This window comes from Pantherophis guttatus, chromosome 3 (genome assembly GCF_059756535.1).
Source record: "Pantherophis guttatus breed Tessera chromosome 3, ASM5975653v1, whole genome shotgun sequence".
NCBI classification, from domain to species: domain Eukaryota; kingdom Metazoa; phylum Chordata; class Lepidosauria; order Squamata; family Colubridae; genus Pantherophis; species Pantherophis guttatus.
In genome coordinates this window covers 168468682-168495853 of record NC_142065.1, presented here as the reverse complement: position 1 = coordinate 168495853, position 27172 = coordinate 168468682, and the positions used below count along the sequence as shown (strand labels likewise).

The 27172-nt window shown below is 35.5% G+C and overlaps 1 protein-coding gene across 4 annotated transcripts; it reads left to right on the top strand.

The window, feature by feature from the left end:
- Positions 1–27172, top strand: SS18 (SS18 subunit of BAF chromatin remodeling complex). 4 transcript variants are annotated; one of them, XM_034429636.3, is made up of 11 exons: positions 163–557; positions 5476–5552; positions 7766–7850; positions 11193–11346; positions 14460–14681; positions 16492–16659; positions 17148–17252; positions 19717–19809; positions 20496–20612; positions 22730–22863; positions 25612–27172. In XM_034429636.3, exons 1-11 carry the CDS (start codon positions 489–491, stop codon positions 25636–25638), a joined length of 1251 nt encoding a protein of 416 aa, XP_034285527.1. In that variant the 5' UTR covers positions 163–488; the 3' UTR covers positions 25639–27172. The 4 variants fall into 4 exon arrangements, with proteins under 4 accessions (XP_034285528.1, XP_034285527.1, XP_034285529.1 ...); XM_034429637.3 differs by lacking the exon at positions 19717–19809 and having other exon boundaries at positions 1–557; XM_087890504.1 differs by lacking the exon at positions 17148–17252 and having other exon boundaries at positions 351–557.

Below are 27172 nucleotides of genomic sequence, written 5' to 3'. Positions count from 1 at the left end.
GACTCACTCTCCCAGCACAGAATGGACTGAACCAACGCTGAGAAGAGCGGGGAACAAACATGAGTCTACGATGAACATCTCTCCCCCCCCTCCTTTTCTGCCAAGCTGTAGCATTTGTCGTAGCTCTAGCGCTCAGAGAAAGTTGGGTAGTAGGAATGTACTATTATCGTAGGGGGCACCGCGTTCATGTCTAACGTTGTTAGAAATGCCTTGCCTCATGAAAAAGAATAATCTTTGCAAAAAAAAACCCCCACAACTATTTATCAAAGCGTTGAATGAAACAGCACGTTGGCCGGTTCTATTTGGTGAACATAGCAGGCCCTCCCACCCCCACCCCACCCCCGCTTTTTAAGGCAGGAAATGGCTCGGCCCAACGGGTAACTGCTTCCTCCTTCAAGTGGAGGAGATTTTCTTGGCCGCCGCTGCGCGAGAGGCGTCGAGGAGGGAGCCACCGTGCGCGCTGAGGCGTCTTCAGGCGGGGACCCAAGATGTCGGTGGCGTTTGCGGCCCCCCGGCAGCGGGGCAAAGGCGAGATAACGCCGGCTGCCATCCAGAAGGTGAGCTGTCGGGCCTAGCCCGGGGAAAATCGGGTGCTTCGCCCCGTGTAGAAGCGGGGTGGGGAGTGAGAGAGTCGGGATTCTGCCCCGTCCTTCCCTGCGCGTGGGCTGAGCTGGAGATGGGCCGAGGCCGGCGCTCGTGACCTGGCAATGATGTCGGGTGCAAGTCTTTATTTAAAGCCGAGCTTCTTCTTCTTTCTCTCTCTCACCCCTCACTGTCGCCTTCCTGGGAGTTTCGAGGCTTTGGGTCACGACTTTGGGACGAAGGGTGCTGAAAACATAAGAATTTGGGCCTGTATTTGGATGACACGAAAAGTCGTCTCCGTTGTGGTCTAACCTGTTGTGCGATCCCGGCTTGTGTGTAGCAAGCTTTGCAGTTCAAACTCTAAAGGAGACTGGTTAAACCATGGTTTAATAAACCGAGGGAAAATATGGCCTGCGAGTAAACCAAATAGAAGTAGGGAATTTCTATAGAAATAGGGAATTCAGTTGTAAATTCAAGTGACCCCTAGGCCAACTCCAAATCAAGAGAGTGACTGTGACTCCTGTAAGGGACCTCTGGAAGATAGTGAGATGACTGGAGCTCTTGTCTATGGAGATTCTCAGATATCCAGATCATGGTTGTCCCAAAGGTGCTTTTTCAAGAGGCAACTGGACTTTCTGGTTTGTTTTTTTTTTTTTTTTGAAGACGTTTACTTTCTCATCCAAGAAGCTGCTTGGATGAGAAGTGAACTGTCTTCAAAGGAAAACCAGAAAGTCCAGTTGCCTCTTGAAAAAGCACCCCTTTGGGACTGGAGCTCTTGTTAATGTTGCAGTAATAATATAGCTTGTTTTGCTGGTTTTAGGAATAGTCCATATAACTCCGCACCTTAGTTGAAGAAACCAGGCATGAAGTCAATATTCTTCATGTCTTCTGATTGTATTGCAATTCAGTTGTTTTTAATGGCTGAATGGATTTTGGAAGTTTGCATACAACCTTGGATACCATGTTGGTGGAAGGCTGATTTGAAGTGTAGAAAAAGATTTTAGTGAGACAGGCTGTGGTTTCACAGAATGCTAAACCACATTGCGTGTTTGTAGTTTATTTTATTTTCAGAATTCAGTGGTTGTGATCCATAAAGCATGAATTTTGGATTGTTGGGAATTAGCTAGTTGGTTACTGGATAAACCAAGGTTGTGCAAGCCATAACTAGCATACTTTGTAAACATAGCTACATACCTAAAACAAAAAGTAGAAGTAAATTAAAATGTAGTAGAAAAGAAACTCAGGTAATGTTTTGGGCTGTTGATGGGGGCATTCCTGACAATATATGACAGCATATTATTGTTAACTTGCCAATTATTAGTGAAACAAGTAATGAGAATAAGAGCCAGCATCATACTAATTCATATATCTTTGGATTCCAAAGAACCTGAGAGTGAGCTAGTGCTTGAAAAACAGGATTTTAAGGCCAACCAAGATCAGTGTTACACCTGCTGACACCTAATTAAACTTTTATTAAATAGGTAAGATAAGATTAGTTTTAAACCTTTAGGGTTAAAGAACTACACTACTTTCATCTGAAGATGTATTTAAGTATTTTTGTTGCAAGTTAAGCAGCTTAGTCACCATAACATAAGATCAATACACTATATATATAAAAAGGATGGAAGATAGAGAACAGACAACAATGTGTGTATTTTTGTTTCTCTTTGAATATTGTCTATCGGACAAAAAGATGTAGTTAAAAGGTGAGTATATTATTTGTGCTAAATCCTGTGAAAAATGTTAATAGCGTTTACCTAGTTCTGTGATTTAAAACTACTGTTGAAAAATTTTTCTGTAGTTGTAGGACTAGAAAAACTGCTCTGGGGATCTGGTTATTACAGCTGCTCATATTGTATGTAGCCTTAAAGAAAAATGTGAAATTCTTGTTGGTGCAAGTTACAATATAAAGGAAGGCTGAGATCACTGATATTGTTCACAAACTATAGCAGCTAAAAAAAAAAGCTAAAAAATATGAAGTCTTGGACCAGTCATTTATCTCTGATCAGACTACTTCCTTTCTTTATTCATTAATCACATTCATATAGACACCTGTCTCATAAAAAGTGATTCTGGGTGTCACACATCAATCAAGAAAACAAATATAAAAATAAAATGTAAAAATCCACACTAAAAGCTAAATATAAAAACAAATTTACAAACTCTAGGCAAAGAGAGGATAAGAATGGCCTGCTCATCAATGAACCCATTGAAGAATGCCTCCAGTTCCCTGGGAGCTCTCTGCTTGCTAACACAACCAGGTCTTGAGGGACTTCTGGAATATCAAAGGGATGGAGCTAAACTAATCTTGGGAAGAATGTTCATCAGGTGGGTGCCATGGCAGAGGCCTGTTTTCTGGAACCCACGAAAAGATCCCTAGCTGATTGTATACACCACATGCTTTCTCTACCAGATCCAAAGCTCACCTAGCCATGACTGCCACCTGTTGATTGCTTGTGGATTTTGTGTTGATTGTGGAGATTGTGTGCTGCGCCTATGTGGGACAGTGCAATCCCATCCAGCACCAAAGATGGCATAGTCCTGGAAACCAGTCAAGTTCAAAATCTGGAGCCACTCAGTTTTGTCATGATTCAACTGAAACTGTTGTTCCTCATCTAGACTTTTCACAGACTCCAAACACCAGGATAAAACATTCACAATATCACTTAATTTATCAGGAGTAGAAATATATAATTGGGTATCATCAGCATGCTGTCATCAACACATGATGACAGATGGGCTCACCCAGTAGCCTTGTGTAGATGCTGAACAGGAGGGAGAAAATACCAAACCCTGTGGCACCCCACATCATAAGGTAGGAGGGCAAACTTCACCTTCCCAGTCACCAGAATGAAACCAACCCCTAAAGAAAAGAGGTGAACCAGTACGACACCATGCTGCCCACCCCATCTTGTAAACTGATTCAGAAGGATACCATATACTTCCTTCCCTACCATAATATACTATAATTTTGGTATACTATACTATAAGTTGGTTAACTTTTAATTAAAATCAATGTGAAATATTGAGTGTTCAAAAAATATTGATAACTAATTGATTTGATTTCCATTAAAAAAATAGCTTTGCTTTTTGCTGAAGAAAGCAATTTTAATTTACTAGTGAAGTCTTGTAGCTACTTACAATGAAAATAAAAAGATGCTTTACATGAGGGGTCTCCAACCTTGGCAACTTTAAGACTTGTGGACTTCAATTCCCAGAATTCCTCAGCCAGCTTTGCTGAGGAATTCTGGGAGTTGAAGTCCACAAGTCTTAAAGTTGCCAAGGTTGGAGACCCCTGATTTAAATAACTAAAGTAATATAATTTAGTAGATCTATTAAAATCAATCTGTTTTGTCTGTAACAACTGATACCCCTTAGAACTATCAAACTCACGGCCTGCGGGCCGGTTGCGTCACGTGCTGCCCCTGCCCCTGCCGGGTTTAGCAAAGGGGAAAAAAGTCCCGATACATCATGTGACGACGCCATGACGACGCGAGCTTGACACCCCTGCCTTAGAAGAACTTTGGATTTTTCTTCTTGAAACCTAGCCATGAAATGTGATTGACCAAGAAAAGTCATTTATTTAAGAGTAGCCAAGGAAGGTAGTATAAAATGATTATTGTCAAACGTGTACATATTTAAGTGAAGTTTTTTGAGTTCTAATTTTGTATAAGTGACTCATCCTATTCTGATATTCTTAATTTTTCTTCCCAAAGCTAAATATCTACTTTGAAAGAGACTTCGTTGTTTTTCATACAAAATGATTGCTAGATATGTGAGAGATTGCGGTATGATGGAGTAATTTTTATTGTTAAAAAAATCTAGAAAGGCTATTGTTTGATTTTTGTATCTTTTAACTAGAAGTAAAACTATAGCTCTATAACAACGGGAGGGATAACACAACTAAGGGAATCTTTTTTGATGTAGTTTTATTGTTAGAGTTAGAATAACTTTATTGTCACTTTAAATGTACACTAATCAGCATACATTAAAATGAAATTTCATTGCATACAGCTCTCAAAGGGTCACCACCTCCAATATACATTACATAAACAAGACAAATAAATAGTTACATAGTCAGCCAGATATTTAGTCTGAATTTGACATTTTTAGTGAGACCTTTCCGGTTCTTGCCAAGGACCTGTAATAGGCAAACACTGTATTTGTTGTTTGATGTATTAAAGGTTTGTAAACTGTTCCAAATAAAACTACTTCTTGCAATTGACTGATGGTGATTTTGTCAATGCCAATGCTTTCTTTTGCCACAGTTGTCCTACTTCTATTTGCAATTTTTTGTATTGTGTGACTTTCTCTAGTTTCTTCTTTTCTGCTTTGCAGTGTCTACTGTCCAAACTCTTTTGGCTTTATTATCAACAATTGTTAAATCTATGGTGTTACAATTATTGTTGATTACATTTGTACACCACCCTACCCCCATCGACTCTGGGTGCACTCTTATGCAACTGAGGGTCTGATTTTATATTTTTGTGTCACAGAAGTTCATGCAGGTATGCAGAGGTGTGGCGGAACAACAAAGAAACAGAGCAAGAGTTCATCCCTGTTATTTTTCTCTTACCATTCTGATCACTTGAGTTTTTTGGTAAAAAGTAATACTGCAAAGCTGAAATGTATGATCTTATAAGAATGGGGAAAACAACAAGTTATAACTTCAGTTTAGCTATAATCTTGTCACAAGTAACTGTAGGGAAGTAATCAGTCTTTTGCCAAACTTTCAAAAATGGTGTTTAAATACAGTTGTTAAGCAACACACGTTGACAAAGTTCAGCTTTTTTGCAGCTTTGCCTTGACATCTGTATTTAAGGTAAAACCGACCAGTTAGAGCTCAGTCAATACTAGTTTATCTCATTCTAAAAATCTGTTCTGTTATTTCAGATGTTGGATGAAAATAATCACCTGATTCAGTGTATAATGGACTACCAGAATAAAGGCAAAACTTTGGAATGCTCTCAGTAAGTTAATGTTAACTTCAGTATATCAGCCTGGACTCCTAGTGACTATATGAATATGTCCACACACTTTTCATGTTAACCACGCAGAAGTAGTGTGCCATTATTTTCCTTGAATATCTTTTTTAATAAAAAAAAATTCTGATTTACTATATATCACGGCAATCTCCAAGTTTTAGAAAGCTTGGTAGAGAGTTTTTTCCTGCTGTATAAAAAGGGTTGACCAAGCTATAGGTAGTTCTTGCTTAATGACCACAGTTTGGACTGGAATCTTGGTTGTTCAATGAAGCTGTCATTAAGCAAGACATCCCTGTGACATTTTGCTCATTGACTATGATTCCAACACTCCCTGTTGCAGTCGTTATGTGATATCACAGGTTGTTAAGCAAAGAGAGTCTCTCCATGCCTGCAAAGTTATAGGGAGGGAGGGAGTGATTTGGGGGCTTTCTTCATGCTTGGATTTCTGCTGCAGAGGTACAAGCAGCATGGAGCTTGGGGTCCTCCTCTCCCCACCTCTGCGGAGAGCTTCACAAGGGCAAGAGAAGGACACTAAGCTCTGTTCATGCCAAGACCTTGATTGCTGAAATCCAAGCATGCACAGAGCTTCAAATCTCTCTCCCTCTGCCTCCACAATGCTCCCCACAGAGGTGGGAAGAAAAGGACCTAAGTTCCATGTATGCCTGGACCTTAGCTGATAAAATTCAAGCAGGCACAAAGCTCAAAATCCCTCTCTGCCTGCTTCTATGGAGAGCTCAATGGATGCAGGGAGAAAGGAACTTTAATCTCTGTCCTTGCTTGGCTTTGGGCAGCTGAGGTCCAGGCATGCACTGAGTTTGACCATGGAGGTCTGTATGCTATATTTTGTAATGGTCAAAAATGCTTTACACTTCTTATGAAGCCATCATAACTTCAAATGGTTGTTAAGCAAGTACTACTTATAGTGCATAATAGGTATTTGGAAAAATATGAATCCGTTTCTAATTATAGGTAGTCCTCAACTTACAACCAAAATTAAGCCCAAACTTTCTACTGCTAAGTAAGACAGTTAAGTGAGCTTTGCTGCATTTTACTACCTTTTTTGTCACAGTTGTCAGTGAATCACTGAAGCTGCATGTGAATAATTCAGTCATTAAATGATTCTGGGTTTCTCTCATTGACTTTGCTTGTTGGAAGCTGGCTGGGAAAATTACAAATCACGATCACATTGATCACAACTGTCATAAATACATGCCCATTGTCAGTGTTTGAATTTTGACCATGTGACCATTGGGATGTAAGTGTAAAAATGGTCATAAGTCACTTTTTCAGTGCCATTGTAGCTTCAAACAGTCGCTAAATTAATGGTGGTTAAGTCAAGGACTACCTGTACACAGTCATTGTATCAAGCTGTTGGCAATAATATATTTATGGCAACTTGTCACTGAATTAGTTTTGTAACATGGAAGTATGAAGAAGAATGGTTCAGTAGACAAATCAGAATAGAAGTATTCCTCTATAAGCTTAGAGGAAAGCAGAACAGGCCTCGGGGTAAGTATGAAAAGGCTTCATCACATTCCTTTTCAAAGTCTTGTTTTTCATAATGTAGCCCACTTCCAAGTGTTTTCCAACTCTCAGAAGTCTCACTAATGTCCATATGTTGGGATTTCTGGGATTAAAGTTAGGATGATCTCTTTGGGAAGGAGTTCACTGGGAAAAAGCTACCTTGATAGGATCTCACTATTCAAAATCAACATTATACTAAGCCAAAATGTCCTTTATTTCTGACTTGGATGGGAAAATTCAAACAGTATGGTTTCCAAGCCATGACTTTATGTATGAATCAAGCCACTGTGATATATGCGCATACTGTATATTCAGTTTATTCCCTCAAACAGTTATCTTATGGTTTAGGTATGTTTGTCAACCATGCTTCTCAGTCCTCTGAACAAAAATATGGAAAATATTTATATAGAATAATTTACCTCAAGGCTGGTAGTGAGTCATTTAAATATAAAAGATCATACTTTGAAATAAGCTTTACCAGTAATAACAAAAATAGTCTGTTATCCTCAATTTACCTTGTTGATAGTAATTATTGAAATATTTTATCATTGCTGTACTTTTCTCCAATTATACAGTTGAAAATTACAGAAATATACAAGTACTATAACCTATATGTTAGTGAAAAATAATCTTACAGGAATTTTTTTAACTTTTTTTTTTTTGTTTAAAATTAGGTATCAACAGCTGTTGCATACAAATCTGGTCTACTTAGCCACAATAGCAGACTCCAATCAAAACATGCAATCTATATTGCCACCAGTAAGTACCATGCAAAAAACCAATTGCATTCTCTGAGAAACAAAGATATATTGCACAGAAAAGTGCTATAATCCAAATGGTTATGGTTTAGTAATTCTTGAGTATTGTATATTATAAGTAGAATTCATAAGTAGAATTATATTATTAAACCTCATAAGTAGAATTATATTATTCATAAGTAGAATTATATTATTAAACCTCATGCATATTTAGATATATATTTGAGTATTATATCCATCTTTGTATTAGATCCTTATAATTTTTTTCATTTGGAATGTTTTAATTCCAGGTACCTCTTGAACATTCAAGAAGATCTTATCCAATTGTTATATGAATTTAATCAGATCTTTTGTTTTTATTTAAATATTTAATGGTCATATATTAAAATACTTAGTTCATTAGCAAATGTTCCTAAATTCAAATGTTGAATGTTTGGGATGATTTCATTATTACTTTCTATGAGAAATAATTTATGTTGAAGTCTGTGAACATTATTTTAATAAAATGTATTATTTCCAAAGGTATATAAAAAAGGTCAGTGTAGAGAAATTGTTAATCTTATATTAGAAAAGCAGAATTATAGAAAGTGTCGCTCTGCTTATTAAAGGAATTATATAACTTGTATTGTAATGTAGTGTTTGAACCTAATTTATAGGGAAGATATATATATTTTAATAATATTACAACTGGATAGATTTCTACTATCTACATTTCTGGGCAGTGATCCCTGTGGAATATAAAGTCCTTTCTGTGAGGTCATTTCAAACAACAATCAGGGATTTGCAGTTTAAATACCTGTTTTACCATTTAAGGCTGCTTTAGAACTGAGTAGAATGAATTCATCAGTATTACAGGGTTTTCCCATTTTTGTTTTGGGGCAGTTGCAAAGTGCTGTGGTTTTGAAGTACATTGTCATTGGTTCTTCAAAATTCATTGCCATAGTCTGATGATTCTCAGATTGCTTTTTGACTGGCTGGTGTTACCCCACTTAATGGAAAAAAAGGGCCTGTTAGATTTTCCTGCCCCATTTGAGTTTCAGAGTTTGTATCTGGTGAGGTCAGATATCATCAATATGCAGATGATACATCTTGACCTCAGGAAGTGTTGCTGTTAAAGTCTGTATGGTACAGAATACTTCCCCCAGTTTTATGCCAGGATATTGCTATTGTATACTCCTTTCTTGTCAATTTCATCTTCAGCAACCAGGAGTGATACCAGCAATCATACATTTTGGTCAACAGAAGATAGACTCGACCATCAAAGAACTGTAATAATAGTAATAATGATATGAATCTGCAAAAGATTCAAGGTTTCTTCATCAAAAATCAAATGTTTTACAAAAAGAATTAACTCAAAATTGAGGCTTCATAAGGTATTAAATTTGATTTTACAGGAAAAAGTTGTGAAACTTAGATACTGGGTCGAATAGCAATAGCACTTAAATTTATATACCACTTCACAGCGCTTTACTGTCCTCTCTAACGGTAAGAAGCAATTACCATTTTTAATGTTAAAAATACTATGTTTGCACTTGAATATTATATAGTATAATAGCTTTCAACCTTTCTTTGGCAAACCTTTTTTCCTGTAAGATAAAATTTAAAGCCTTATACTTATGAAGCCTCAATTCTGAGTTAATTCTTTTTGTAAAGCAGGCAGTTATTTCAACTCAAAAACATTTGATTTTTGGTGAAGAAACCTTGAATCTTTTGCAGTACTTTCATATTAAATAAATCAAGATGAATTCTGATTGAACAGTATTATATGAGTATAAAAGGAAGAAGAAGAAAAGGTTTAGGCTTCTTGTACTTGTTTTGTATTTTCTGTAATTGTTCTAATTGTTTACTGTGAAGTAGCAGTAAATTGGAATGATATCAGTATTCTATCTCTAGTGGTGTACTTTTAATTGTAACAGTTAACTAATACGGTAACTTCTCAATTTTAATACTAAAAAAGTAATATTATATTGGCTATTGAGAACCTGTAGGGTAATATGAAGGTGACATATTTTATCATTTACAAATATATAACCTCAGAAATCATCCTCTTTTATTTAACAACTTCATTTATGCTTCTTGAATATAAGAGTCTTTCCTCTCAAATGGGAGAGATATTTATAGAAAGTTGGATTGGGCTTTGGAAGTTTGATGAAACTCTTAACAAAATCTTTAATCCCTAAAATTTATCTCTTTATATTAAACTCTCCTAGAATACACTTTACCATATCTGATGGTTTTGTTTGATACTATAAGATTTTGGACTTACTCAAATTTTCTCTTGTTACTTCTTTAATGTTATACTAAAGAAAGCTGTTGCCAGGGATAAGTACAGGTAGTCCTCGACTTACACCAGTCTATTTTAGTAACACTTTGAAGTTACAACTGATGACCGTTGCAGTGTGGTCAACACTTTGAAGTTACAACTTATGACTGTCCCCATGGTCACATGATTTATATCCGGATGTTTGATAACTAACATTTATGACATTGCAGTGTCCCACTTTTGCAAACTTCTGACAATCAAAGTCAATTCACTTAACAACCGTGTTACTAATTTAACAACTGCAGTGATTCAGTTAACAAATTTGGCAAGAAAAGTCATAAAATGGGGCAAAAGTCACCTAACAAATTTCTTACTTAGCAACATAAATTTTGGGCTCAATTGTGGTCGTAAATTGAGGACTACCTGTATTCTTTTATATGTGTTGCTTAATGGCATAGTGCCGGGCTATCCAACAGACCATCTGTCTCTGGTAGTTTTTGCCTGTCCTGCACAAATAGACAGAGTTGGCATGCAGGAGTAACATCTGACAGGAACCAGGAAGTGAGTCTTCTTTGTCACAGCACCTGCCTTCTGGAACAGCTCCCACCCCCACCCTCCCAAGATTTGTATAGCCCCTAACTTGCCCTTGTTCAGTCTTTAAGATCATGGTGTTTTCTTTAGGTCTTGGGCTTAGGGTAGGTGAATGTGTATGCTAAGTAGTATGCTTATTATTCTGTCCAGATGGTGTCGTTCGTTCCTCATTATTGTATGCAACCAGAGTCATTTATGGAATCAGGTGGCTCTATAAATTTGATAAATAAATAAAAAGATCAGTCTTTCGTCCCTTGAAGCATATTTAATAAAAAGGAGACACAATGATTGAAGCTACCAGTTAAATAATCATTGAGTGAATTGTGAGGGCACAGTCATTCAGAAACATAGCACTGTTCTTCAAAGCCATGTAAAACAGAATAGAAGTAAGTTAAAAAAACAAGGACCATGATATAGTTGTAGATAAGTATGTGAAGATACGCTGTATATTTGCTGGATTATAACCTTTTTTACTAAATTACTTTTCAGCCGCCCACACAGAATATGCCAATGGGTCCTGGAGGAATGAATCAGAGTGGCCCTCCCCCACCTCCACGTACTCACAGTATGAGTTCAGATGGTATGGTAGGTGGGGGCCCTCCTGCTCCACACATGCAGAACCAGATGAACGGCCAGATGCCTGGTAAGTTTTTCTTCTAGAGATATTAACACCAGGTTGCTCAGCAACTGAAACAACATGTGTGCTCAAGGGATTGAAGATTGTTGATGACAAAACTACTTTGAATGCTCTTGAGTACAAGTTCTCTTAGAGTTTGTTAGTTACAGAGTTACGTGACCTGTATTCTATGTTTATCAGACTGCCCCTGGGCATTCCTTTGAATAGAACCAGCTAAATTTAGTGTGCCTGAAACCATACAGTATAGAGTCATTAGAAGGCTTGCCAAAGAAAGATACTGACTTATGGATGAATGCATTCTCATTGGAATAAATTATTTAAAATAATTATTGTTAAATTAGTTTGATAAAGAGGAAATGAACTTAGTAAAATTTTGATTATCTTTCTGAGTTATTTTTCTACTAATCTTCTGCATGACAAAACAGATGGAAATGACAAGCTATTCTTTGGGGAGTTCATGTGAAAAATATTTTAGAAGAATTATTTCAGACCTTAAAACAGTGTTTTTAAGAGAATAAAGAGGTATAAGCTATTGGTGTTTTTTCATAGCGGTCTATATTTTACTATACCTATAAATTGCTTTTTAAGCATAGATTTTTCAGACAAGGTAGAATCTTGTTGAAAGACAGTTTCTCAGGATGTTTATTAAAATGCTCTGGTATTGGATTTGGTTCTTTTTTAAAGTTTCTTCTAAGTTTCTTTTATCATATTTATTCAAGTTATTTCATATCACCATGCTCTTAACTCTGTTTTATTTCCTTAAGCTGTCATCAGAATTCCTTTAAAATTCCAACAGCAAATTAAATAGCTAGGCTGTAAATCTAAGCATAGTTTTAGAATAATAAATTCTCAATCATAGTGAGTCTTCTGAGTAAATTGACTTAACATTTCTTGTAATATGGAAAGACTAATTCATGTTCATTTCCAGCTAATGAGCCCCAGATTTCTATCGGTTATCATTCTTTTCAAGCCCAAAATGAATATTTTAGTCTCAACATAGTCTATGTACATCCAGTTTAAAACACATGCAAAGAAAAATAAATTCATGTAATTTTAATCTCTGTGAGGCCAAGAAACATATGTAGAAGCAAGAAAGGCTGTATGCTTGTCATGTCAACAAAACAGCTAATTTAAGTTATTCTGTATAGTCATTTATATAGTTATATATATTATAATTTACCAATTATAAGTTTTACCAATTATAAGATGACATGCATAGTATAAAATATGTAGCTGAAATCATACCTCTGAAACTTTAAAATACTTTTGCACTGCTTTCTGTTATTCTTACTTGCAATATTATCACTTTGTAAAGGGATGCAATCCAAAAACAAACTAGCAAATTACTGATTATTGTATTTATTTTTTTCTGATTTTTCTGACTTGTTCACTAATTTAAATTAATTCTGATTTGCCATAATCTCTGATCCACACTTTGATTTCATTCAAGTTAGCTCTTACAAATTTAGTATAGAAATAAAGGTAGACCTCATTTAACAATCTTAATTACAGAGCTGCGGTGGTTAGAGTATAGTTACTTCTGCTGATCACCAGCTGCCAGCAGTTTGGCTGATCGAGTCTCACCAGGCTCAAGGTTGACTCAGCCTTCCATCCTTCTGAGGTGGGTAAAATGAGTACCCAAATTGTTGGGGCAATATGCTGACTCTGTAAACTGCTTAGAGGGAGCTGTAAAGCACTGCGAAGCGGTATATAAGTCTTAAGTGCTATTGCTAGTTGAGACCAGAATTTTCATCACTAAGCTAAATGTTCATTAGGTGAAACATGACATGACTGCATCACTTAGTGAAAATAGTTTTGGTAGTCCTGGTTGCATTTGCTAGGCTACAAGCATACTATCGTTAACTGAGGATCTTCCACCTCACCTTCAATCCCCCACCTGCCTGTCTCCTCCCATTCTATCCTTTTGACTGCCCTGCACTTTGCTGATAACCCAGCTGACCTTCTACGTCATCTTTCTTCGGCTGCTGCTGACGTGTGCCTGGCAGACGACCTCACAAACGGCCAGGAGCTACTTTGGCTGTATGCATCTTCTCAGCAGCTGGAGACAGCGATGGAGTTGAGAGCAGCCAAACAGACAGAGATGTTGGCAGGGGCGGGGAGATAGGCTATTCAGTGGAATTGAGGCACATGCTGTGAAAATAAATGCAAGCAGGCTTTCACTCACCAAAAATTTGATCATATGACCGTGGCGGCACTGCAAAGAACAGTGTCTTCAAAGTAATAACACTGTCATTGTTCAGTGCCATTGTAACTTCCAATGGTCGCTGAACAAAAGGTTAGGTGAAGACCATCTCTATCACTAATTTGCACTTCAAAATAACAGCCTCGCTAGCATAATCCAATTCTATTTCTTCCAGAAACAAACTTTTATTGTTAAGCGAGATGTTTTTGACATAAATAGCTCTCTTTTGAGTTTGATCTCAAAATGGGGTCGTTTTGAGCTTGAAACGCTTTCAAAATTGTTAAAGTAGTCTAGTGCAGTGAATATATGAGAACATAGTATTGGATATTAAAGTTTCAGAGTAAGCAGTCAAATATTCTTCAGGTATTTTGTCATAATTCTTTGCCAGTTGTCATGCTATATGGTGCTGGCAGACCACAAGTTCCAAACCTTGGAAGACAATAGGATATGAGTCAAAATTAAAATATCAAACTATTAACTAAAGACTATTTTTTTGTTTCCTAACCTGATTAGGGCAATTGAGATGTTCACAGTGTCCCCAGCTAATAATATAATGCAAAGACAGTGAAAATGAAAACATTCAATATAAAAATTATTAGATGTATATTTATGACCTGTAGTCATAAATTATCTGTATTATTGCAGTTGCAGTGTAGTACACTTTTTCTGGCGTGTTCTAAGCAGTTTTAAAACCTCAAAATAGATATACTATCCATTTGTATAAATTTACTACTTTTTAGAATGGACCTATTATGTAAGGAGAACCATTGCTGTTATATTACTGTATTACTATTGTAGGTAACAGGTGTTGGATTGAAAATTTATTACGATTATGACATTTTTGAAGTATGAAATATTTTTTAGTTTTTATTATTTATTTTAAAGATACTTTTCATTTTTTCTTTTTCTTTCAAAGGACCTAATCATATGCCAATACAGGGACCTGGACCAAGCCAACTTAGCATGACAAACAACTCCATGAGTATACCTTCAAATAATCATGGGTCAATGGGAGCCTATAATCATTCAGTGCCATCTTCACAAAGTATACCTGGACAGAGTCAGATGACAATAAGCCAAGGACAACCTATGGCCAGCTATGGTCCCAGACCAAATATAAATATGCCGCCAAATCAAGGTAAAGAAACAGATTGTTGGCCTTCCGCTAAAAGTAGATTTATCACAAGAGGCAATGCTTTAAAATTCTTAAATTATTAAAATTATTTCTAAAAAGGGTGTTTATTTGCATTGATTTCACTCATCACTGTTAATAAGTTAGCCTTTACAGTCGAGGGGAAAAAAAGGTGATTCTTTATCACTACGTTTTACTTATTAGTGCCCTAAAAGGCTAGCATATCCTTTGCAAGAGTTCCTGAATGCTCAGAAAAAGTCTACATCTGTTCTTATCAGAAGCTTTACTGGTGGTTATGACAAAGAGGGCTTTCTCTCTGGTTACTTCGTATCTGAGCAATCATTCCTTTTATGATCTCTTTGCTGGCTCCTTGGGGCTTTATTTTGATATTGGTGGTTTTCACTGGGATGATTGTAAACTTCTGAGATATAAATGTTATTAATAGATATACACTACGTACAATTGAATTTTTGACAACAGTCCCTTGTACATGTTATAGAACAATCCCTTGTACATGTTATAGAACAAAGTTTTAAAAGTTTCTTTTTTCTCACTTTTATCGGGGCGCCCCCGCCCCCCGAATAATTCTGCACACAATTGTAAATATGGCAAGTATAGGAGCCTGGATAGCTCTGCAGACTAAAAAGCACTGTAATTTAACACCAGCTGTCTGCAATTAAAGTAAGTTCGAATCTTGCCAGGCTCAAGGTTGACTCAGCCTTCCATCCTTTCTAAGGTAGGTAAATTGAGGACCCAGTTTGTGGGGGCAATAAGCTGACTTTGTATAAAATATACAAAAGTATGAAGGCTATTGGCTTAACGCACTGTAAGCCGCCCTGAGTCTCCGGAAAAGGGCGGCATATAAATTAAATTTAAAAAAAAAAAAAAAGTAAGGAAATGAGAGAACTTGATTGAGGTCTGATGTCCATTTTTTTGCACTCTGAATTTTTATGAAATATGATTATTTAATTTAATTTAATTAATTTATAAATTAATTTATAAATTTTAATTTAATTATAAAAATTATGAATGCCTTGAATTAAGGCATAGAGTGACACAGCTATTATACAACATAAATTGAATGTTATGTTGGACACAATGGATTTTCAAAAGGTTTCTTCCCAAACAATTATGCTTCATAGGATAATACTTATATTTGGTCCAAAGGACACTAAAACAGTGATCAGTTTAGGTAAGTAAAAAGTTGTGAAAAGCAGAGTGAACAACTGGAGTATTAGTTACTAAGCATATACAAAGCACTGAAGCATTGAGATAAAAATCCAGTGATTCTTATGAATATTCTATGCCACAAGTGTCAAACTTGATCGCATCACATGACATATTGTGACATTTTTTTGCCTTTACGGAGTTGGGCTGGGCATAGCCTGCACGTTACACATCCGGCCTGCGGGCTACCAGTTTGATACCCCTGTTATATGCCATAATATTTCTCTTTGTCATAAAATAAGAACAAAAATTTCAGGATTTTTACTTGATCTATACAGACTAAACATTTTTCATACATCTTGAATGTGCCTACAAAATGCATTTATTAAATAAGAGGTTATAAAAACACACCTGTGTGTATGTATTTACGTCTGTATGAGGGTAGCTTGGGATACATACAAATGACTCGTTTATTAATAAAAGAAAAGATACTTGTGATTATAGATTGGTAGATTATATGCATTTTTCATGCCTATGGCATATTTTCAGGACCGATTAAAATATAAATCTGGGTGCTATTTAGAGAAATTAATATTACAGAATTGGGGAAAAAAATCCTTAAACATTACTGTATTTCTTCTCATTGTAGGTCCAATGATGCACCAGCAACCGCCATCTCAACAGTATAATATACCCCAGGGAGGGGCACAACATTATCAGGGACAACAGCCACCAATGGGAATGATAAGCCAAGTTAATCAAGGAAACCATATGATGGGACAGAGGCAGATTCCTCCATATAGACCTCCACAGCAAGGTAAGGTTTAAAAGTTGAACACTTTTTTTACACTATCCATCCAGTTTCTCTTAGATGTTGCAGGCATAGAAGCCTCCTTTGTCTCAGTGTTTGAGGCAAATTTTGCTTGCTATAAGCATCATGACATCTAGCCGTTGTCAAATGTGTCATATTACATTTCCCTCCAAATAAATTGAGACTAAACTAATGACAGCCTTGCCAATAAATGTTGAAATCTGTATTTCTGCCTCGGAGGTCAGCTTAAATATATATTGTCTATATGCTTTGTGAAATGTAAATTCACATTTAGTATATTATACAGTCAAGGTGCTCTCTACAATACGTACATGTATTAAACACAAAGCATTAAGTAAACTTTCTGAAACACAATGCTATGGGTGGGGGAAATCTGTAGGTGAGAGGGTTGCTCAAATTACACTGAGAAATTAGTGAGCGTGTTAACAGAAAAAAATAAATTATTTACATATTGACTGGTTGTGGTTTTTCAGGCCCACCACAGCAGTACTCAGGCCAGGAAGACTATTATGGGGACCAATACAGTCATGGTGGACAGGGTCCTCCAGAAGGCATGAACCAGCAATATTACCCTGATGGTAATCTCTCATAATGTTAACTTTCCCATTTTATATACCTGCCCATTATTAGTGATACATACATAAAATCACTGGTTGAGCAAAGTTTTAGTTGTTAATCACTAGAATAATTTTATTTATCAACGTTTTCAAGTTCCATAGTTTGAAAATCCAAAGAATAATATTAATTTATTGCTTTCTCAAAACATTTGTAGTTTAACTCAAGTACCACAATACAATTTTTATAATAAGTCCCTCATTTTGCTGTTCAAGTTTTTTCCCCACACAGATAGTGGTTATGTAATATATCTGTTTATAATAGTACTTCACTTATAGAAAGTTGTTTAAAGTAAGATTTAACAGAAACTTGTCTGCTAAAATAGATTTCATCCTAAAATCCTCAAAGCAGAAATGGTCTTTCAAAAGTATATTTTTTCTGCATATTTTTAAAAAAAGTGGCACAATTGTTTACACCAAATTTATTTATTTATTTATAAGATGTTTAACCCCACTTTTCATTCTGAGGCTTGAAGTAGCATACAAAGCACTGCCTCCTGTTTTGTAAACCTATAGATACGACTGAGACAGAATGATTGGCCCTAAATTACATAATAAATGTATGTAGCTGAGTGTCGTTCATTATCTAGATTTCCCAATCCAAATACTTTAACCCAGTAAACCACATTTTTGTGAAAAATATATAATAGTTTTCCCCCTATAAGATTCTGGAAATTACACAGAGTTTTTGAAATATATTACCTGAAAAGCATTACAACACAGTTAGAAAACTGATTCTTTGTATATCCTGAAAATATATGAATGATGAGACTTTTTGCTTAAGAATTCAAATTTTTAATTTATATATTTAAATAGTATGATTAATTACAAACTGAATAGATATGGGTTGCAGTTGTAAGAGATAGAGTGACACTTTTTATGTATTAAAATTCATGGTGGATAGTAGACTATTTATTGCAAATATTTGTTTCAAATTAATTTTACTTTCTGAGAAAAATAAATATTCCCGAATTATTTTTGCTAAGTTTTAAACAACCTATTTACCACTGGTGATCCCCATGCTTATAGTTTACTTAATTTGTATATCATGAAATCGGTTTCGAACACCTTTTGCTGGACCAACCTAAAATCTATTTTGTGCTATGTAAGATTACGGTAAGATAAGTTGCATAGAAAATATCTTTAAATTCTTGTTAATCATTTTTAAAACACATAGTGGATTCTGTCTGACTGTTTTATGTACAAAGTAAAATGTAACAACATAAATTTAATCATCTTAAGATGTTGCTTAAATAATTGTAAAAAGTATCCTAAGGTTTATTTGCAGCTAGGTAAGTTGAGGCAAGGTTACACAACTTGTGTCACTTCAGAGATCGTAACAAACTTTGTCAAGGTCTAATTCCAAACGTAAGAAGGCACTGGGCTGTTGAAGGCAGGGTTGGGGATTTTAAGAGATAAAATGGCTACTTTAAGGATCTGCATCAGTTAAGGCAGCTATTTTTACTCTCAAAGCCCTTGAAATGTACATTAAGTCCCAAGTTTACAGTGCCACTCAGTCTGAGAGAGTTTGGGGACTATAAAAGGAATGTTGGCAAGCCCTAGGTACTCTCTGGGGCATACTTTTTGCACTTGCGAACTCTGTTGTATTTGAAATAGGTACAACACATAATGTATGAGTATAAAATGTTGTTTATAAATAGCCCTTTCTTTGAGAAGCTGAATTAAATTTGTCTACCACAAAAAATAAAAAACAAAATACTTTAGAATAGGCTTTAAAGATAAGCATTTTTTTAAAAAGCCATTATTGTTTTCAATAGTGCATATGAACTAGATTCTTACAGGCAGAAGTATCTGATGTGAATGAAAATGTCAAGCAGATCCTATTGGTAGATTGTAGCATTTACTTGGTTATATTTGTATGTATAGGATAGCCTCATTTTTCTTTTTTCCTTTTTAATTAGATTTTAGATAATTTATTGGTATTTAATAAATATGTCATGTAAAATCATATAAAGGTTATTGAAAAGTTTATTGAACATTATATATTATAGTTCACATTGCTTTTAATAGCATACATTTTTGAATTGAAGATGAATAGAACAGGTGTTCAGCAAAGTATGGTAATTGAATTCTTTGTTCATTGTAATTAAATAATTCTTTACATGTGTAAAGCATAAATGATCTCATAAAAAAACAATTTTTTTACCTTTACCAGAAGCTGTAAGACCATTCCTTGCTGTGATGTTACTAAAACTACTTCATTAGCTGATTTTTTTACCTCCTGTCACATGTTCATTCAGTAAGAAAGGAAATCCTGTCCTATTGGTGAATCCTTCTAATTTAATTTGAAGGTTTTTTTTTAATGTATTTCCAGCTGACACTGATTTTTCAGTAAAATGAAATATTCATAGGGTTTTCACTCAGAGGCCATTAACGTTTCTTCCTGTCTCTTGTCGAATTGATGTAGGTCATAGTGATTACGGTTATCAGCAACCGTCGTATCCTGAACAAGGCTACGATAGGCCTTATGAGGATTCCTCACAACATTACTACGAAGGAGGTATCTATATACCTTCACACACACATGCGCACATACATTCCTTTTCCTCTCCCCTTCCACAAAAGAGCAAACATGTCTTGCACAACATTAACTTGTTTCCTGCCCATGCAAAGCTCTTGTAGTGTTTTAGTTGCTGGCTGTTAAGAATTGCAGGGAACTAGTTTCTTGCAAACATCTAAACTTACAATTTTAAGTTTGTCATTCTAACAGCAGTAAAATTATTATAACACTATTAGTTGTTTTTTCAATAATATTTTTATTTAAACATAAACTCATTGGTCCAGTTTATATTTTGTGTGTATGTACACATACAAATATAGTGCCACTAGGAAACAGCTTGCTGATTTGTGTAGCTAGTTTGTGCTCTGTAGCTGTCTTTAATTTTGTCTTTTTTTTTGTTTGTTTAGCATAGTCATGGCCTTATCAAGTCATGACATCACGTTCCAGTAAAAGTAATACTCGTTTGGCAGAGATGTGAAAATACTGCAGTTTAGCCTTGCAAATTTGGCTTTAACTGCAGCTTGGCTGAATATCTTCTGTTTTGGTTTGTTTTCTTTGTTTTCTTAGTTTTTGATATAAATCTGCATTTTCATTTTGTTTTTTGTGGTGTTTGCTGTGCATCTTTAAAAAAACCATGCATGCAGAAGAAACAGCATTTAACTGTTTTTGCTTATTTCCTATTTCAGGTAACGCTCAGTATGGCCAACAGCAAGATGCATACCAAGCCCCACCTCAACAACCAGGCTATCAACAGCAACAATATCCAGGTCAGCAGGGTTATCCTGGACAACAGCAAGGTTATGGTAAGCAAGAGGATACACTTGTGTAGGGAATCTTGAGTATCAAGCACAGCTTTGGTCAACCTTTGTTTATACTCTTAGTTCCCTGTATTAATGAAAGACATACACAAACACATGCAGTAGTAGCAGTGGTTGGTATTCATTGTTTTAGTTAGATGCCATAGTTTTGTTTTGGTCCTTTAAATGTCAATTTACTAATAACCTATATATTTGTAAAATAGTAAAACATTTCTGCGTGTATGCAAAATAGAGTTCTAAAGAGGAATTAGAGGAATTCCTCTAAAAAAGAATCAGCTCTCTCAGTTTCTCCCCTGGCTTCTGCCCTCAGCAGCATTTCACATTTCTTACTTGGGGCTCCCTCCACTTCTCACTGAATGAATTGGGTATGCATTGGGGTTAAGACAACACCTGGGATTGCCCTCATCAAACAGTATGGTTGTTTCAGTTTTAAATAAAAGGTATGTCTCCCTTCCCTCTTTTTTTCCATAGTGGCTACATGGAAAATATTTATTTTAAGGCTTCAGGAAATCTGTTAAATCTGTCCTTGAGACTATTAGCTAAATAATTACCATGTCAAGATTGTATCAAAGGGAAATTCATGGCACATTCACTAACCATAGATTAAACTATCATTGTTCTGGAATGCACCTATAAGAGAGAATTCTGAATAATTTCAAAATAATTTCAGTATTTCCGATTTCTTTGTTATTGTTGAAGGGGAAAAACATGGGAACCCAAGTTAGTCTTTCATCAACCAATTCTGGCACATTGCTATCACTACTGCCTCCTAAAATGAATTCCAATATTTTACAACATGCAAATCTTAATGATTGTGCTTTTTCTTGGTACTTTTAAAACCTTGAAATGTTTTCCTGGAATACAGGTAGTCCTTGACTTACAATCACAATTGAGCCCAAAATTTCCTTTGCTTAGCAAGAAAATTAAGTGCCTTTTCACCATTTTACGATCTTGCTTGCCACAGTTCTTTAGTGAATTACTGAATTCATTAAGTTCTTAATATGGTTGTTAAGTGTATCTGGTTTCCCCATTGATTTTTTTGCCAAAAGGTGATCACATGACCCCAGGACACTGCAGCCATCATAAATATATGCTAGTTGCCAAGCGCCCGAACTTTGATCGCACGACCACAGGGATACTGCAACAGTTGTAAATGTGAAAAGCTGTTATAACTCAACTTATTTCAGTGCCATTGTAACTTTGGTCATTAAAGAAATGGTTGTAAATCCAGGATTATCGATATAGGAGAGGTGTATGCAATATGGAGAAATTAAGTATGGAATAATCAAGCAGAAGAAATTTGTATAAATCAAACTCTTAGTTATTTGTGCCCAAGTTTTCCACTTATCATTCTGTCTCCAGATTTTTGTACTTGCCAGTATGCAAGTATTCTGGGCAAGTGCTAGTAGCCTTGGCAATTTCATTCCCATTCTTCCCTAGCTTTATTGTTTTCCTTTCTGCTGTGGAAGATCAATATAGCTATATTTGACTTAAAATATTGAATATGTGAGTAATATATAATATTTTTGCAAGTATAGTACAAGTAGAATATTCTGTGACAACAGTGTTATATAAATACATCCCCCTTGGATTAAATTGAGGTAAGGTTCCATCTACATAAATAATATTGATTAGACAAGACAGTTTTCTTAATGGTTTTTAGATAATTCATAGGCCTTTTAATTAAGTTGGATCCCACAGAGTCTTAGGGGAGACATCAAAATATTTAATTTCTTTCCATCAATTTTAGCAAAAACGTTTCACTACAGTTTTGAAAATAATGTTTTTACATGATTCCACACATTTAAATCCCTATTCTTTCAAAAAAGCAAAAATAAGGTTCTTAAAAGAAAACAGTTGTTCTGATAGTTTAAAGATATTGATAATTTTGCTGTAAACTTATTTGTGTGTAATTTGGCCTCATTAAGCCAAGCCTATTGATCATATTTGTAAATCAAGAGAGATAAGTACTTTGGACCTCAAGTGGGAAAATATAAATGTATTAAAATTTTGATTGAAGGTCCTTACCTAGAAAAATAAAAATATAAAAAGTTGTGTTTTTAATGTCTGAATTGCTAGAATTTCTGTACAAAATATTGTAGGTCCTTCCCAAAGTGCTCCAGGACCTCAGTATTCCAATTATCCTCAAGGACAAGGTCAACAATATGGAGGATATAGACCTACGCAGCCTGGCCCTCCCCAGCCTCCACAACAAAGGCCTTATGGATATGACCAGGTACAGTTTTTAGAGTTCCCGTATTTTTCGGAGTATAAGACACACTTCCCCCCAAAAGTAGATCTTTTACAGTGAATATTGCGGCGGGGGAAGGGAGTTTTGTGCGGCGCCGATCAGCTGTTCTAGAATGGGTGGCGGCGAACAGGTGGCGGCGTCAGTGGCAAACAGGCCACGGTGAATGGGCGGCTACAGTGAATGGGCCGCAGCAAACAGGCCAGATGAATACCAGATAGGGAGGCAGAGGCAGATCTTTTTTTCTTGTTTTCCTCCCCAAAAGCTAGGTGCATCTTATAGTCCAGAGCATTTTATAGTCTGAAAAATACAGTACATATTTTTGAATGTGTTTCAAGTTTTACTGTTCAAATTCAAATTCAAATTCAAATGCTACCCTATATGAATATTTAAGCATTTCATCTGAAACCATTTTAAATAAAAGGTAAAATTAAGCATTAAACATATACCATTGTGCAAGTTCTCTTTACTTTTCAGGTAACTAACTGAACACTAGAATCAGTCTTCCGAGCTAATAGACATTCCTATTCATCTGCATTGGTTGATGAATTGTAATGGGCCTAAAGCAAAGATTAGTAATAGAAAAGATTGTTGATAGTGCCATCTGCTTCCATCACTGTTTATATCAGGGGTGTCAAACTGTGGCATCACATGACTTATCGGGACTTTTTCCCCCCTTTGCTAAAATGGGCGTGGCCGTGACTAGCACATGACGCATCCCACAGGCCACGAATTTGACAGCCCTGGCTTATATGATTCATAATTTACTTTTGGTTTATCTCACTGTTAGCTGTGGGCAAAAGCTGCATGCAGGAGTAAAGGATCCCTGCAGATTTTACTTTGCTAGTCGTTGCTGACTATAGGGGATGGTGTTCATCTCCATTTCAAGGCCATTGAGTTAGCACTGTCCGAAGACATTTCTGCGGTCATGTGATCATCATTTCCCACTGAAGTGGTATTTATCTATCTACTCGCATTTGCATGCTTCAAACTGCTAAGTTGGCAGGTGCCTGGGTGAGGACGGGAGCTCACTCCATCATGTGGATCTTGGGTCTCAAACCTTTCCAGCCAACAAGTCCAGAATCTTAACCACTGAGCCACTACACTGCCCTTATGCAGGACTAAAGTAAGCTTTAAACAAACCAGCATAGAGAAATGCATGGGTGACAGGGAGCAACCAACTAGCACAATCAAATTATATTTATAACTCACCATAATATTTAAAAAAAAACATTTTAATTGTACTTTCCTGTTTGGTACTGTTTCTTTAAAAATATTTTATCTAATAGTTTATATTAAGTATTTCTGACACATATATACTTTTTATCATTCTTCTTGGCTCCTAAAGGACCAAAGTAATACAAAAACAAAATAATAAATACCAATGTTGTGTCCAAAAATTTACCTTTTGTCTTTCAGTCTTTTCAGACCAGAAAGCAAAAAGATACAAGAGGTGGATTTCAGCTGTTTTATTTTTCTGCATATCATTTCTAGATAATAGTACCCCAGTCCAGTGGGTTATCCCTTCAGAGATAATTCCTTATCTAAACAGAGAAACAAAATTACCATGAATCGGCAAAAAGCCAGTGGGAGTGGGAGCGATTTCCAGCTTCCTGCCTATTAATGTTACTTACGGAAATTTGGTAGGGAGCATCAGAAATCACTCCTCCTTGACTGACCCGTGGAACTGCCTGCCACTTTGCTGAGAGGAGGAGGAACAAAGAGTCTGGACTGCAGGGAAAACTGCAATCTTGCTCCCCATCCTGACAAGTCCCCAAAGGCCCCCTCCTTCCAGAGAGAAAAAGGGCTCAGCCATCAACTCACCCGCAGCCAGTCTACCTCGCAAGCCAGCATCCGAGTTCCAAAGCAACCAATCATGTTGGCCTTGTTGCCAGCTTATTGCAGAAGGCAAGAAAGAAAGCTTCTCCCATCATGCAACCTATAGTTTTCTGAGAAGTGTAGTTAGAAAGCACAGGAATGTTGAAGTGTCCACAACTTTTTGAAATTTCATTCTTATAGGAGGAACATGGTCCCAGTTTTCTGTAAATTTGTCCATTTGGATTACCTTGGTTCAATAGATACTGCTCTGTACCTTCCAGTTTTGCCCAATTTAAGGTTACAAACATACAGTAAGAATATTAGTAATATATAGATTGATGCTAAAAAATATTCCTGTACCAAGAGAATACTGTGTTGGTAATAATGGGCTGTATATAATGGTGGCATAATCTAATATTGTTTATGCTATTTATTTTAACTGAGGACAGTTCCAAACTTCTTCTATTTTTAAATTACCATAACATTTGTAAATATGTGATTTGGCAGAGATAAAAATCTATCCTTGAACAAAGTTATACTTCCATACTAAAATTAAAAAACAAACACAAAGAACAAATGTATTTTGTATTTACAATGATTTCTAAAAAACTGTTTTGGAAACTCTTTTTTTTTTTGTAATTTTTAATATTCATTTTTTTATATTCAAGGCAAGATATGTTTTAAGAAACATTTCCGGGATCCAAAAAACTAAACAATGGAATTATAGAATTATTTTTGAATAGTCGCCACTGAAATCAAATACCAATATACTGCTGAAAGTATAATTCCACCGTCTGTCTTCACATTTGAAATAAGAAATAACCCTATTTTAAAGAAATCAGTGCTAAGAATGTATGTGTTTTACTTTTAGTTTTTTGCCCTTTACTTAATTATCCTCCTTTTTCAATTTATTTATAGGGGCAGTATGGAAATTACCAGCAGTGAAAACCTAATTTTAATAAGCAGTACCTGTTAGCAGCCTCATCGCCTCTTCGGCATTGTCAACATCTTTTGAAGAAAATCTTCAATTGCTTCTAATTTTAGAAAGAAAATGACAACCTTGCCTTGTTAATAAATGGTTGTATTGGAGTATATTGCCTATCTAGGTTAGCTTTTCTCAGCTAATTATAAACAAATGTAATTGTCCTTATGGAAAAAAATACATCTGTACTCTAGATGGCAATATTGGACAGAAAATACACTCACAAACAATTTGCAATGAGTTTAGAACTATATATCAAAGAGTTACAGACTGAAGTATGTGAGCATCACTGTATGTTTATGAAGGTTAAGGGAATTTAGTATTTTTCCAGAGATTCTTTTGTAAGAGTAAGGGAAAAATTTTTACAGCAGCAATATTTTATATATTATGTTTTTTTCATGTGGAATATGCAAGATAGTACACTACAAACTGGCAAGGTCAGAAACCCAAGTAGAGAAGAAATACAAACTGCGATATGAGAAATTTGTGGGTGTGTATGCTGGCCTCAGTGTTGGATGAGAAGCCAACCATGTATTTGACAGATCCTGATATGAAGACTGCATCCCAACTACTGAAATGATGGAATTATCATGGAACATATAACATGTCTATATAAAGTAATTTTAAAATACTTGGTGGAAACCTGTAAAATGGTTGTACCAGTGGCGGTTCATTTTACCTTTTCTTCCAATAACCCAAAACAATACAAATTTTTAATGGCCTTGTAATAGTTTCAAATAAGAGCTGTGATCTTTTTTTGATTGCAGTAGCAATGACTTTGAAAAAGTGTTCATTTAGCCTGACTTAAATTTACAAAGTATTTATAAAAAAATTATAGATAGGTTGACATGTATTTTATTTCACAAGTGTATTTAACTTGTAGTACAATAATTACTATGTAACAAAGATAGTATAGCAGCTTTTGTAAAACTTGTCTAAACTTTCTCATTCAAGAGTGAATATCTTTAAGAGAGAATACAATTGTGTATATGTCCATGTTTGTATTGGTTATTAAGAGACCAAAAGTAAATTTTAATGTGTTTTTTTTAATGTCAGTTTCCTTATAAACTTTAAACTCTGACCAATCCCACATTAAAGAAATTTGCTATTGAGAGCAAAAACAGATTCAGCAGGGAAGACCCTCCTATTATATTTGAGGCGCATTATTGAATTTTGTGTTGCAGAAGCATACATGCATTCAGACAGATATTTGAAAATTTGCTAATAAAATCAGTCGTGTATTGGTATATTTTGATAGGAAAATAGCAGGAAGTCCCTGAATTAAGGCATAAAAATACATTCCTCCATAATCCTAAATAGAGAATATTTTTATGTCAGTTAATTAAAATCAGGTTTTGAACTGAAAATGTGGAGATCATTGATATGAATAACATGCTTATAGATTCAGTGCCAATTTTCCACCACTGTGTACTTCATTGCTATTTAAAATTGTATTGCATCAACTCTTAACAGAAGAATAAATTATTTGTGATTTAA

Coding starts and splice junctions, on each gene's coding strand:
- SS18 (XM_034429636.3), top strand. CDS start 489: ATGTCGGTGGCGTTTGCGGCCCCCCGGCAGCGGGGCAAAGGCGAGATA. Junction 5,553..7,765: donor AAAACTTTGGAATGCTCTCA/GTAAGTTAATGT, acceptor GTTTAAAATTAG/GTATCAACAGCTGTTGCATA. Junction 11,347..14,459: donor GATGAACGGCCAGATGCCTG/GTAAGTTTTTCT, acceptor TTTCTTTCAAAG/GACCTAATCATATGCCAATA.